The sequence below is a fragment of the Oncorhynchus mykiss genome, chromosome 14 (genome assembly GCF_013265735.2).
Source record: "Oncorhynchus mykiss isolate Arlee chromosome 14, USDA_OmykA_1.1, whole genome shotgun sequence".
Taxonomy (NCBI): Eukaryota; Metazoa; Chordata; class Actinopteri; order Salmoniformes; family Salmonidae; genus Oncorhynchus; species Oncorhynchus mykiss.
In genome coordinates, this window is record NC_048578.1 from 19,890,724 (window position 1) to 19,905,356 (window position 14,633).

General features: G+C 41.6%; 1 protein-coding gene across 2 annotated transcripts in view; it reads left to right on the forward strand.

Moving 5' to 3' along the window:
- Window positions 1–7,370: 7,370 nt before the first annotated feature.
- The window catches only part of LOC110488959 (palmitoyltransferase ZDHHC9), a 42,921-nt gene continuing 35,658 nt past the window's right edge, over window positions 7,371–14,633 (forward strand). Inside the window, exon 1 of one of the 2 annotated variants that reach the window (XM_036943122.1) lies at window positions 7,371–8,265. In XM_036943122.1, the coding sequence (XP_036799017.1) occupies window positions 8,102–8,265 (164 nt within the window). In that variant the 5' untranslated portion in view covers window positions 7,371–8,101. The remainder of the gene's footprint in view (window positions 8,266–14,633) is intronic. The other variant, XM_036943123.1, reaches the window with a different exon arrangement.

Sequence of the window (14,633 nt, forward strand, 5' to 3'; positions counted from 1 at the left end):
GGACCCACAGACAGTGATATTAGGTTCATCAGTAGGCTGGACAGTTAGATTTGTATTGAACTGTGATCAAATTGAACTCGATGTGCAGATTGATACTGTGACACAGAGATCAATCGTATTTTGGTCAGCATACCTTCACAATTTGTCTTGCTGTTAGCAATACGTCAAAACAATTCTAACCTATCATTAGGTTATTTGAAGCAATTACAAAATTGCCTGAATACTCTCCGATCTACAGTAGTTGCCTACATGACGTAATATGAAGTTAATTAGAATTGATTGTCCTTATGTGTAGTGCGTATTGTCATGTGTACATACAGTTAATTCGGAAAGTATTCAGACCCCTTGACCTTAACCTCATTTTGATACATTAGCCTTAATTCTAAAATGGATTAAGAAAAAAGTATCCTCATCTACACACAATACCCCATAATGACAAAGCAAAAACAGGTTTTTCAATTTCTTTGCAAAACTATATATTTTTTTATAGAAATGTAACATTTACATATAGTACCAGTCAAAACTTTCGACACCTATCAGGACACAAGGCGAGACCCAGATGCAGACACATGAGGTAGATGGTTGGAGTCTTAGATGTGTATTGATCCAAAAAGGAGTAGAGCGACATCATTACATCATTGATATATACAGAGAAAAGAGCCCTGTGGCACCCCCATAGAGACTGCCAGAGGTCCGGACAACAAGCCCTCCGATTTGAAACACTGAACGCTATCTGAGAAGTAGTTGGTGAACCAGGCGAGGCAGTCATTTGAGAAGCCAAGGCTATTGAGTCTGCCGATAAGAATGGGTGATTGCCAGAGTCGAAAGCCTTGGCCAGGTCGATGATGACGGCGGCACAGGAATGTATTTTATCGATGGAGGTTATGATATCGTTTAGGACCTTGAGTGTGGCTGAGGTGCACCCATGACCAGCTCGCAAACCAGATTGCATAGTGGAGAAGGTACGGTGGGATTCGAAATGGTCGGTGTTCTGTTTATTAACTTGGCTTTCGAAGAGTGTCTCCCCCTTTGAAGAGGGGGGATAACCGCAGCAGCTTTCCAATCTTTGGGGATCTCAGACGATACAAAAGAGAGGATGAATAGGCTAGTAATAGGGGAGGCCCTCTGCAATCTTCCTCTGCTCTTCAGAAATGCATTTCATCAAAATAAGATAATTCCGAGTCACTCTGACTCCACTTTTCCAAACGCATACTTCACCATTTTCAACACTTTAAGCGGGTGTCCCACATTTGCATCCTTACTCAACAAACAAATCCCAACAAGAAGCGATTCAGTATCATTCACACACTTATCCTCCACTCCAATTTTAGTGGAGGATACGTCCTCTGCCCTCTCTCTCTCCCCTGTCCTCCGTGACCCAGAAACCTGTAGGTGGTCGAGTGGTCGAGGAGAGTATGGCCTTTTCTCAACTGGATTTGCTCAACTCCTGCGTACTCTCCCCTCCATTATCTCCGAACCTACTTTTTGAAAAAGATCAAAAGTAATCGATGAGAGAAGATGAGGAGAGGGGAAGTGGATTAAAATGCGCTTGTCTGCAATGAGGCCTTTTCTCATTTGGGCAAAAGCATGTCCTCCGTCCTCTCTCCGCTGTCTTCCATGACCCGGAAACTGAGTGGTCGAGGAGTGTGTCAATTCGTTAATAGGCAAATGAAAGACGGTCTTCCCCTCTGCCACACCCCCTTTGAATCAGATGTTGTATTGTCAGTTGAGAAAAGCACACACACATTTGAAAACAATATGCTACTTATCCTTTTATCTATAAAATGTCCTGCACAACTAACTTAATTTAAAAGTTGTCTGAGATGAATATAGACTATTTTGAGGAAGTGTACTTATCATGGCGCCGGAGAAGATGTCTGACGTATTACGTGCTCCTAACCGAATGTGTTTTTGTTAGTTTTTTTGCGTTGTTTGTAACTTGTTTTTTTACTTATTCTGTACATAATGTTGCTGCTACCGTCTCTAATGACCGAAAATTGTTTCTGGACATCAGAACAGCGATTACTCACCACAAACTAGCAGAAGCTTTTTTTTCCTTTAACAAATCGTACGAGCCCGACATGAAGGACATACTGCTTTCCCAGGAACAGGCCCAAATACCCGTCATTTGCGTGAAGAGAAGACAGAGAAAAAGAGGACGGAGGTCGGGCTGCATTCTGAGAATTCGAAGGCGATCCCCACCCATTGTCTTCCATTATACTATCTAACATGCAATCATTGGACAATAAAATCAACGACCAACAAGGAAGATTAAACTACCAACTGGACATTAAAAGCTGCAATATCTTATGCTTCACGGAGTTGTGGCTGAACAACAACATTATCAACATACAGCTGACTGGTTATATGCTGCATCGGCAGGATAGACAGCAGCGTCTGATAAGACAAGGGGGGCGGAATATGTATATTTGTAAACAACAGCTGGTGCACGATATCTAAGGAAGTCTCAAGATTTTGCTCTCATGATAAGCTGTAGACCACACTAACTACCTAGAGAGTTTTCATCTGCATTTTTTTGTAGCTGTCTACATACCACCACAGACCGATGCTGGCACTAAGACCGCACTCAATGAGCTGTATTCCGCCATAAGCAAACAGGAAAATGTTCATCCAGAGGCGGCGCTCCTAGTGGCCGGGGACTTTAATGCAGGGAAACTTAAATCTGTTTTACTACATTTCTATCAGCATGTTAAATGTGCAACCGGAGGGAAAAAAACTCTAGACCACCTTTACTCCACACACAGAGACGCGTACAAAGTTCTCCCTCGCCGGAAGCACCAGTGACTCGGTCAATTAAAAAGTGCATTGATGATGTCGTCCCCACAGTGACCGTACGTACATACCTCAACCAGAGGCCATGGATTACAGGCAACATCCTGACTGAGCTATAGGCTAGAGCTGCCACTTTCAAGGAGCGGGACTCTAACCTGGAAGCTTATAAGAAATCCCGATATGTCCTCCGATGAACCATCAAACAGGCAAAGCGTCAATACAGGACTAAGATCGAATCGTACTACACCGGCTCCGACACTCATCGGATGTGGCAAGGCTTGCAAACCATTACAGACGACAAAGGGAAGCACAGCCGAGAGCTGCCCAGCGACCCGTAGCACTCATGTCTGTAACCATGAAGTGCTTTGGAAGGCTGGTCATGGCTCACATCAACACCATTATCCCAGAAAACCTAGACCCACTCCAATTTGCATTACGCCCAAACAGATCGACAGATGATGCCAACTCTATTGCACACCACACGGCCCTTTCCCACCTGGACAAAAGGAACACCTACATGAGAATGCTATTCATTGACTACAGCTCAGCATTCAACACCATAGTGCCTTCAAAGCTCATCAATAAGCTGAGGACCCTGGGACTAAACACCTCCCTCTGCAACCGGATACTGGACTTCCTGATGCCCCGCCCCCAAGGGGTAAGGGTAGGCAACAACACATCCGCCACACTGATCCTCAACACAGGGACCCCTCAGGGGTGCGTGCTCCCTGTTCACTCATGACTGCACGGCCAGGCACAACTCCATCACCATCATTAAGTTTGCCACAACAGTGGTAGACCTGATCACCGACAATGACGAGACAGCCTATAGGGAGGTCAGAGACCTGGTTGTGTGGTGCCAGGACAACAACCTCTCCCTCAACGTGATCAAGACAAAGGAGATGATTGTGGACTACAGGAAAAGGAGGATCTAGCACGCCCCCATTCTCATCGACAGGGCTATAGTGGAGCAGGTTGAGAGCTTCAAGTTCCTTGGTGTCCACATCACCAACAAACTAACATGGTCCAAGCACACCAAGACAGTCGTGAAGAGGGCATGACAACACCTAGTCCCCCGCAGGATACTAAAAATATTTGACATGAGTCCTCAGATCCTCAAAAGGTTCTACAGCTGCACCATCGAGAGCATCCTGGCTGGTATACCAACTGCTCGGCCTCCGACCGCAAGGCACTACAGGGGGTTGTGCGTACGGCCCAGTACATCACTGGGGCCAAGCTTCCTGCCATCCAGGACCTCTATTCCAGGCGGTGTCAGAGGAAGGCCCTAAAAATTGTCAAAGACTCCAGCCACCTTAGTCATAGACTGTTCTCTCTGCTACCGCACGGAAAGCGATACCGGAGCCCCAAGTCTAGGTCCAAGAGGCTTCTAAACAGCTTCTACCCCAAAGCCATAAGACTCTTGAACATCTAATCAAATGGCTACCCAGAGTATTTGCATTGCCCCCACCCCCTCTTTGACGCCGCTGCTACTCTCTGTTATTATCTATGCATCGTCACTTTAATAACTCTACCTACATGTGCATATTACCTCAATTACCTCAACTAACCGGCACATTGACTCTGTACCGTTACCCACTGTATATAGTCTCGCTATTGTTATTTTACTGCTGCTCTTTAATTACTTGTTCCTTTTATTTGTTATTCTTAATCAGATTTTTTTAACTGCATTGTTGGTTAGGGGCTTGTAAGTTAACAATACCTGTTGTATTTGGCGCATGTGACTAATACAATTTGATTAGATTTGTTGCTATGCCGTTTCAAGAGGCACAAACAGTTATATTGCTGTATTTTGGAGAAGAAGCTTCTCATTTAATTTGAGCGCATTTTCTGCCACAATCACTCTTCTCGCTGCCTCTCTTCGATTACCTTTGACCTTTTTCAAAAGGAGGCAAGAGAGGATGGAGGAGAGGATGCAGTTGAGCAAAACTTATTGAGAAAAGAACTGAGTTGTTTGTTTTCTGAATTGTCATGATTATATCTAACCACTAGGTGGAGGCACCTGACACGGCCACACAATACTCAACGCTTTTAGACAAATTACCAAAACTCAGAGTTCAAAATGGGAAACCCACATCCTCAGATCCCAGTCTCACACCCACACACATAGTTAGATACAGTACAATGGTACATCCAAGGGTGAAAGGTTCTACCTGGAACTTAAAAGGGCTCTCCTACAGGAACAGTCGAAGAACCTGTTGGTTCTAGGTAGTCTAAAGTGTAGCCTTTGATGACATCATTGTTGTTACAAGGCTCTACCCAATTAAGCATTATTACAGCCTGCTGTATCTGGTCTCAGCTATTAACTGATTAGAAACTCAGAAATTATGTAAGTCTATAAATGGTTATCAACCCCTGTCCCTGGGACTCTTTATTAGAGACATAGAGATAACAGATGATCAAACAATGAGACAATTCTTATATTTCCAGTTAAATAAAAGAACATTGGAACATCAAACATTTGCTGAGGATGTCAGGGACATGAATGCTATCAGTTGTTGACAGTCGTTATGAATTCACGAGACTTTGTTAATGGCTACATCCTGCTCTGCATCTCTTCTGTGTGTGGGCAATAACTTACGTAAGTGTCATTGATGTGGAAAAGTGAGCAAACAAGGGAACAAACATGGGCCATTAAATGTCTGTCTTTAGAACATCTGGTTTTATGATGGAGGTTTATATAACTGGAAGGATATCTTGGCATTCTATGTGATTCTGCATGTTCAAATTACAGGTTAAGGGATTCACCATGAAAATCATGTGCAAACGCTATCAATAATAAACATTTATCATTGATATAGTTTTTTTGGTGAGAATTGTCATTCAGTTATCAGAAATACAATTATTTAACATACAAAGAACCTACATGGCATAACCTACAGTATTCCAGAGTATGTTTTATATAAATCAATTAATTAATTGTTTTTCAATTAATATTAATCCCTGATTTTACCTCACTGTTTAGAGAGGGTAAAACGTTCTAAAAGCCTACATCCTGACATCCCAAGTGACATTATGATTAAAAAAACAACTGTGAATGATGATATCGAATGAAACAATAAACTCAAGTTTAAAACTACTCATCGATGGTGGCCTCTGACAAGTCATAAATTGGCTGATTGAAATAGACAGAATCCCTGGTGGTGATGATGTAGACAGAATGGTTCCCGCTCTGCTTGTTTACTATCTCCGGTCCAGCCCTTCCAGAGGATCTGCCAAACCCCATCCCTTCTCTGACTCTTCTAGTTCCTTTACGACTCTCTCATCCTCACTGGAGTTCCTGCTGATGCTCTTTAAGCATGGGTTATGCCCTGCACAGATCTCCTTCTGTTCTGATAGAATTTGCTAATTTGCCTAAATTGTGAAAATGGGCATTTTAAACCAATACTGACCAATACTGATCAATACGATTTTTCCATAGGCTAATTTTATTATGAAAGATATAGATTTTCTACTGATGCTTTTCTGTTCAGGAGTAGGCTAACATCTGTGTGCTTTGTTCTCTATGGAGAATGCATATTACAGACACAATTATGTTCTTTGTTGTTTTTTTTATTGACAATGATAATAGAGACTCTAGCCTAGAGTAGAACACAATAGAATAGACCACAGTAAAATAAAACACAGAATATAACACAATAGAATAGAACACAACAGAATAGAACACGGTCAACTAAAACACAATAGAATAGATCACAGTAGAATAGAACACAATAGAACAGAACACACTCTAAAAGGCCACTCTAAAATGTGCAGTTTTGTCACACAACACAATGTTACAGATGTCTCAAGTTTTGAAGGAGCAATTGGCATGCTGACTGCAGGAATGTCCTCCATAGCTGTTGCCAGAGAATGTAATGTTAATTTCTCTATCATAAGTCGACTCCAACATTGTTTTAGAGAATTTGGCAGTATATCCAACTGGCCTTACAACCGCAGACCACGTGTACGGCATAGCGTCAGCGACGGTTTTTCTGATGTCAACGTTGTGAACAGAGTGCCCCATGGTGGCGGTGGGGTTATGGTATGGGCAGGCATAAGCTATGGACAACAAATCCAATTGCATTTTATCATGGCAATTTGATTGCACAGAGATACTGTGACGAGATCCTGAGGCCCATTGTCGTGCCAATCATCCGCCGCCATCACCTCATGTTTCAGCATTATAATGCACGGCCATGTCGCAAGGATCGGTACACATTTCCTGGAAGCTAAAAATGTCCCAGTTCTTCCATGGCCTGCATACTCTCCAGACATGTCACCCATTGAGCATGTATGGGATGGTCTGGATCGACACGTACAACCTTTTTTTAAGGTATCTGTGACCAACAGATGCATATCTGTATTCCCAGCCATGTGAAATCCATAGATTACAGACTAATTTATTGATTTAAATTGACTGATTTCCTTATATGAACTGTAACTCAGTAAAATCTTTGAAATTGTTGCGTTTATATTTTTGATTGGTAGCGTAATATCCCAATGTTTCAAATAGAGAACTCAACCTCCTTTGTTCCTTGCTTTCTGTACTGCCCCTTTAAAATAAGACATTTTAATCTAGGCGTGTTTCCTGCACCCATTGATTAGAAACGAGACAAACTCGCATCGCGTCTTGCGGGAAATCAAAACCATTACACCTTATTTAGGCAACGATTATTTATGATATAGAACTATTGTTTTTTTTTTTGCTTTAAAAAAAATGTATTATGTCTTACTGAATAGACTAATATCAACATAAACCAAGCGATGACTGTCATGTGCGCGCATGTATTATCAGTTTTATGGATGTCACTCGGTCAAGGTCCACGCTCCTGATGCGAGTAGCAAGACTGGATTTCTTTCCTTTGGGCCAAAAAGATCTGACTCAAACAAATTCCGTTATTAAAGGGGAGAATTTAAGATACTGATTACTGTTCTACTCTAGAATGGAAGCCTTCTGGCACTGGAAGGATGTGGACGCACTGAAACGAGGAGAACTTTGATTGCCGAAAATATGGATAGATGCATGGATTTGTTCAAATGAATAACACGAACGACATGTGCTTCACAATCATGTCATTTCAGAACAACTAACGTGGAGTGTGTATAGGAATACGCATATTTGTGAGCTGAATCGCCCGTATAAAAGGTGAAGGAAAAAAACATCTCACGGATATTTCCTGTCACAGGGAAATGTACTTTACCGTATAATTTTCGTTTTGAAAGTCAAGTAAATATTGTAATTTACCTACAGTGGCCTATAAACATTATATGTCACTATAGCTTACTGAGTTGATCAAAACCTGTCAGTATGTCGGCGGTAATGATGACACGGAAGGTACGAAAATGGGAAAAGCTCCCAGGGAAAAACACTTTCTGCTGTGATGGACGCGTAATGATGGCCCGGCAGAAAGGCGTCTTCTATCTAACCTTATTTCTCATTGTTGGCACCTGCTCCTTGTTCTTCGCATTCGAGTAAGTAGATCTGTTTATCCATTGTTTATTTGGGCGATGCTCAAACAACCAAGCAAGCTGTCAAAATAATTCGGCCGTGTTTTCTCAATAAATTCTGAACAAATCAATGTCCCATGATGTTTCCTTAGGTGTGTAAAATGTTTTCTAGGGTGAGGTACTTTTAGGGCCGCAAGTCCGATGAAACTAATAACATGTAGTAGGCCTAAAATAGCTTTTATTTACCCTGTACCAAGCTATGCATTAAGTGATGAGGCATATAAAATATTGAAGAAAAAAAATTCTCCCCACAAAAATCGTTGGCTGAGTGGTATAAGACAGAAACCATTATTGATTAATATCTAGTCTTGCATATTTAATTCCCTTACTGTCCTGTTAAAGGGGCCCTTGCTAAACATTAAGCATTGCCTTTCAGAACATAATAATAAAACGTCAAACCTAGCTTTACAGCCTGGTCTCATAGACGACGTAACATAGTAAGTGTACATCCGTAACACTCAAATGAGTATTATATGTTTAGGAGAGCTACATATGACATGTTGATTGTGGTGGATGAAAATCTAGGTAACAAAGGTTGCGTGTTTGAATCTCATCATGGACAACTTTAGCATTTTAGCTAATTACCAATTTTTCAACTACTTGCTACTTTGCAACTACTAGCATGTTAGCTAACCCTTCCCCTGACTGTAACCATTTAACCTAACCTGCACCTGTATTGGACTTGGCAGGTGGAGCTAGCTGGCCAGGTGTTTTACAACTGAGGTTTCAGAGTGAAACCATAGCCCCCCCCAGAAACAAAGAGCAGTTCGGGCAATGCCTTGTCAGTGTGCCTGTCTAAATATGTTTTTGTTTGTTGCAGATTTATCATTAATTAATAAAAAAATAATAATGGGGGCCTCAAGGAAAAGTGGTCCAGTGTCCAGGCTGATGACAAAATGTTTCCCTCCATGAAATGTAATGCATGATATTCTAACAGCTGGAATCAAGTTTTACCAAGTAATTCTACTGGACAGGGACTGTCACTGCTAGGCTTCTTGGCCTAATGTAATTATCCAGTGGACTGCTGAGGAGCTACAGCAGTGGCTGCAGACTGTAGCTCCCTGGGGCCTCTGGCCTTACAGTAAATGTGCAGCCCTTTCCATCTCTGTGTGCGCTCAAAGGGAGTCTGGGTCGTGTTCATTAGGCACCAAATGTAAGAAAACAGACCGAAACAGGGAGGGGCTGTATCTGGAATCGTCCAATCAATAACGCTCAATTTTATTTTACGTTATTGAAACATTTTGGCATAATGAACAGAACATGTTCTCTGAATCTCCACATAGGGAACTGTTGTCTCGCCCCGGGGCCAGAGTGGAGACTGATATTGCTGATCCCACTAGTTTAGCGCCTGAGGTTGGACCAGGCCCAACAGTAACTAATGGCCAGATCGCCGTTAGCACACTACGTTCGTATTACAGTTGCCCCATAATTATCTCTCATGGGGAGGCCAGAATATTAACATAGAGATTGAGCTGGGGAACAAGGGCTGTAATTCAAAACTCTCCATTACGGAGCAATTTGAGCCATATCAGATCTAGCCCCTTGACAGGCTAATGACAATTTGCTGAAGAAAGAGGCACAGTGGTTTTCATGCTTTTCAGGAGGCATGTTTGAGAGAGTAGCTCACTACCACTAACCAACATCTAGTCACTCCTCTATCAGAAACTGAAGTGATATCTGGGATCTTTCACTTCCACTATACTATATCTCAAAAAATATTAAATGTCCTAACACAGTGGTTCCCAAACTTTTTATAGTCCCGTACCCCTACAAACATTTAACCTCCAGCTGCATACCCCCTCTAGCACTAGGGTCAGCACACTCTCAAATGTTGTTTTTTGCCATCATTGTTCGCCTGCCCCACACACACACTATAAAATACATTTATTAAACTTAAGAACGAGTGTAAGTTCGTCACAACCCGGCTTGTGGGAAGTGAGAAGGAGCTCTTATACGTAGGACCAGGGCACAAATAATAATAATCAATAATTTTACTCTTTATTTAACCATCTTACATATAAAACCTTATTTGTTTATTGACAATTGTGAATAACTCACCACAGGTTAATGAAGGGAGTGCTGGAAAGGATACACATAACTCTGCAATGTTGTATTGGAGAGAGTCTCAGTCTTAAATCATTTCCCCCACACAGTTTGTGCCTCTAGTTTTCATGGTAGTGAGGGCCGAGAATCCACTCTCACATAGGTATGTGGTTGCAATGGTCATCAGTGTCTTAACAGTGCAATTTGCCAAGGCAGGATACTCTGAGCGCAGCCCAATCCAGAAATCTGGCAGTGGCTTCTGATTAAATTCAATTTTCACAGAACCGCTTGTTGCAGTTTCGATGAGGCTCTCTTGTTCAGATATCGGTAAGTGGACTGGCATGAAAGGGATAATGAATCCAGTTGTTTGTCATCTGTTATATCACATTTGACATTGTCTGTAAGCTTGAGTTCATTTGCACACAAAAAATCATACAATGATGGAAGGCCTTGTTGATGCGGACAGAGAAGAGCTCCAACTTCTTAATCATAGCCTCAATTTTGTCCCGCATATTGAATATAATTGCGAAGACTCCCTGTAATCCTGGATTCAGATCATTCAGGCGAGAAAAAGCATCACCCAGATAGGCCAGTAGTGTGAGAAACATCATGCAAGCAGTCAGACAAGTGAAAATTATGGCCAGTAAAGAACTTTAAGTTCGTGTCAATAAAAAAAAAATTTAAAAACGTGTCAATATTTTGCCCCTTGATAACCAGCGCAATTCTGTATGTTGTAAAAGCATTACATGGTCGCTGTCCACATCATTGCATAATGAAGAAAATACACAAGAGTTCAGGGGCCTTGCTTTAACAAAGTTAACCATTTTCACTGTAGTGTCCAAAACCTATTTCAAGCTGTCAGGCATTTCCTTGGCAGCAAGAGACTTTGTGGATGCTGCAGTTTACCCAAGTGGCGTCGGGAGCAACTGTTTGCACGCGTGTTACCACTCCACTATGTCTCCCTGTCATGGCTTTTGTGCCATCAATACAGATACCAACACATCTTGACCACCAAAGTCAATTTAATGTCACAAAGTTGTCCTGTACTTTAAAAATATCCTCTCCTGTTGTCCTGGTTTCCAGTGGTGTGCAGAAGAGGATGTCTTCCTTAATTGACCCCCCATAAAAGTAACGGACATATACCAGGAGCTGTGCCAGGCCCGCCACGTCTGTTGACTCATCCAGCTGTATTGCAAATAATTCACTGGCTTGTATGCAAAGCAGTGATTGTTTCAAAACATCTTCTGCCATGTCACTAATGTGTCGTGAAACAGTGTTGTTTGGTGAAGTCATTGTCTGTATAGTTTTTTGGCCTTTTCCCCCACGTTGTCCCAGCCATATCCGCAGCAGCAGGAATAATTAAGTCCTCCACAATAGTATGGGGCTTGCCTGGCTTAGCCACACGGTAGCTCACCATATAAGACACTTCTAGCCCCTTATTAATGGGATCTGTTGCTTTTATACATGTCTTACTACTCGAAAGTCGTCTTAATTCTCACTCAAACTCCCTCGGCTTATTTTTCAAAATGGCATTTTTGGTTTCTAAATTTCTGCGCAAGAGTGAAGGTTTCATCGAGTTGTGAAGGTTTCATCGAGTTGTGAAGGTTTCATCGAGTTGTCAGATAGTACTTTTGCACATAAACTCAGCAAAAAAAGAAACTTTCTTTCAAAGATAATTAGAGATTATCTGTAGAGATGTAGTAGAGATGGTATGTGTCTCTGTGGATGCGGGGCTAAATTTTATTTAACCATTTATCAATTTTCAAGTAAATGGAAAGAGCAGCAGCTACGGAATTATGGAATTGGAATTATTTGACTAGGCTACCTGTATTTGACATTGTTATTTCGCTGAACACTAGATGGTTTAATTTTATTTTTGGCAGTGAAACGTGGCTACTCACATTGGAAAATATAAATGTATGGATTGAAAATGTGGAGGTGAATCACATTTTTACTTGCGGGTACGCGCAATGGGAATACCTGTCCTAACACACAGATGTCTAAATCTTAAAATGATCATGGGCCAGACAAGTCAAAATCACGTAAAAATAGACAGGACTTCTCCAATTCCCATGGATCTGGCCTTGTCCCATGAGCTCTTTGGACTGTATGTACAACACGAATCCAGACGTGAAAGGCTAAAGGAGGAGAGTGATAGAGTGCTGCATCAGATGACCTGGCCTCCACAGTGTTATTTTATAGTTTTGATGTCTTCACTATTCTACTATGTAGAAAATAGTAAAAATAAAGATGAACCATTGAATGAGTAAGTGTGTCCAAACTTTTGACTGGTACTGTATGTCCATTATGGACTGTATGGCTTGACAATAGGCGTTGGCTACAGCACATGGAGTTATGGAATGAGGTTGCCATGGATCATCTATGGGACAGATTCTGCAGCTGGACACAGAGGGTCTGTGATTATCTGTTGTATCTGGCGACAGTTTGACATTCCTCATTTAGCAAGAATGTTACTAATATTGTAGACTAAACTACTAGTCTTATATGAGTAAGGAAACAATGATGGAAACCACTTTTGATGGCTGTACTTTCATGGTTTACACCAATAGGATACTGGTCAGGATAATCATCGCTGGTGTAGCATCCTCTTTACTAGAGGTCGACCGATTTATGATTTTTCAACGCCGATACCGATTTATTAGAGGACCAAAAAAAGCTGATACCGATTTAAAAACTTTTTTTTTTTACATTTTAGATTTTTTTATTTATTTAAAAAATATATATTTATTTGTAATAATGACAATTACAGCAATACTTAATGAACACTTATTTTAACTTAATATAATACATCAATAAAATCAATTTAGCCTCAAATAAATAATGAAACGTGTTCAATTTGGTTTAAATAATGCAAAAACAAAGTGTTGGAGAAGAAAGTAAAAGTGCAATATGTGCCATGTAAGAAAGCTAACATTTAAGTTCCTTGCTCAGAACATGAGAACATATGAAAGCTGGTGGTCCCTTTTAACATGAGTCTTCAATATTCCCAGGTAAGAAGTTTTAGGTTGTACTTATTATAGGAATTATAGGACTATTTCTCTCTATACCATTTGTATTTCGTTAACCTTCTTATAGGCACTTTAGTAATGCCAGTGTAACAGTATAGCTTCCGTCCCTCTCCTCGCTCCTACCTGGGCTTGAACCAGGAACACAACGACAACAGCCACCCTCGAAATAGCGTTACCCATCGCTCCACAAAAGCCGCGTCCCTTGCAGAGCAAGGGGAACAACCACTCCAAGTCTCAGAGTGAGTGACGTTTGAAACGCTATTAGCTCGCACCCCGCTAACTAGCTAGCCAGTTCACATCGGTTACACGAGCCTAATCTCGGGAGGTGATAGGCTTGAAGTCATAAACAGCAGAGCTGCTGGCAAAAAGCACTGAAGTGCTGTTTGAATGAATGCCGGAAGGTTGCAAGTTCAAACCCCTGAGCTGACAAGGTACAAATCTGTCGTTCTGCCCCTGAACAGGCAGTTAACCCACTAGGCTATCATTGAAAATAAGAATTTGTTCTTAACTGACTTGCCTATGTAACAGTATAACTTTAGACCGTCCCCTCGCCCATACCCGGGTGCGAACCAGGGACCCTCTGCACACATCATCAACAGTCACCCTCGAAGCATCGTTACCCATCGCTCTGGCTACCATTGCTCAGTCAGACTGCACTATCAAATCATAGACTTAGTTATAACATGAAAACACACAGAAATATGATCCTTAGGTCATTAATATGGTAAAATCCGGAAACTATTTTATTTTTTATTTGACCTTTTATTTAACTAGGTGTAACGGATAGCTTAGTTAGCGGTGGTGCGCGCTAAATAGCGTTTCAATCGGTGACGTCACTACCTTGAAGTAGTGGTTCCCCTTGCTCTGCAAGGGCCGCGGCTTTTGTGGAGCGATGGGTAACGATGCTTCGAGGGTGACTGTTGATGATGTGTGCAGAGGATCCCTGGTTCGCACCCGGGTATGGGCGAGGGGACGGTCTAAAGTTATACTAGGCAAGTCAGTTAAGAACAAATTCTTATTTTCAATGACAGCCTAGTGGGTTAACTGCCTGTTCAGGGGCAGAATGACAGATTTGTACCTTGTCAGCTCAGGGGTTTGAACTTGCAACCTTCCGGTTACTAGTCCAACGCTCTAACCATTTGGCTACCCTGCCGCCCCAACTATCATCTCGAAAACAAGACATTTATTCTTTCAATGAAATACGTTCCGTATTTTATCTAACGGGTGGCATCTATAAGTCAAAATGTTATGTCATAATTA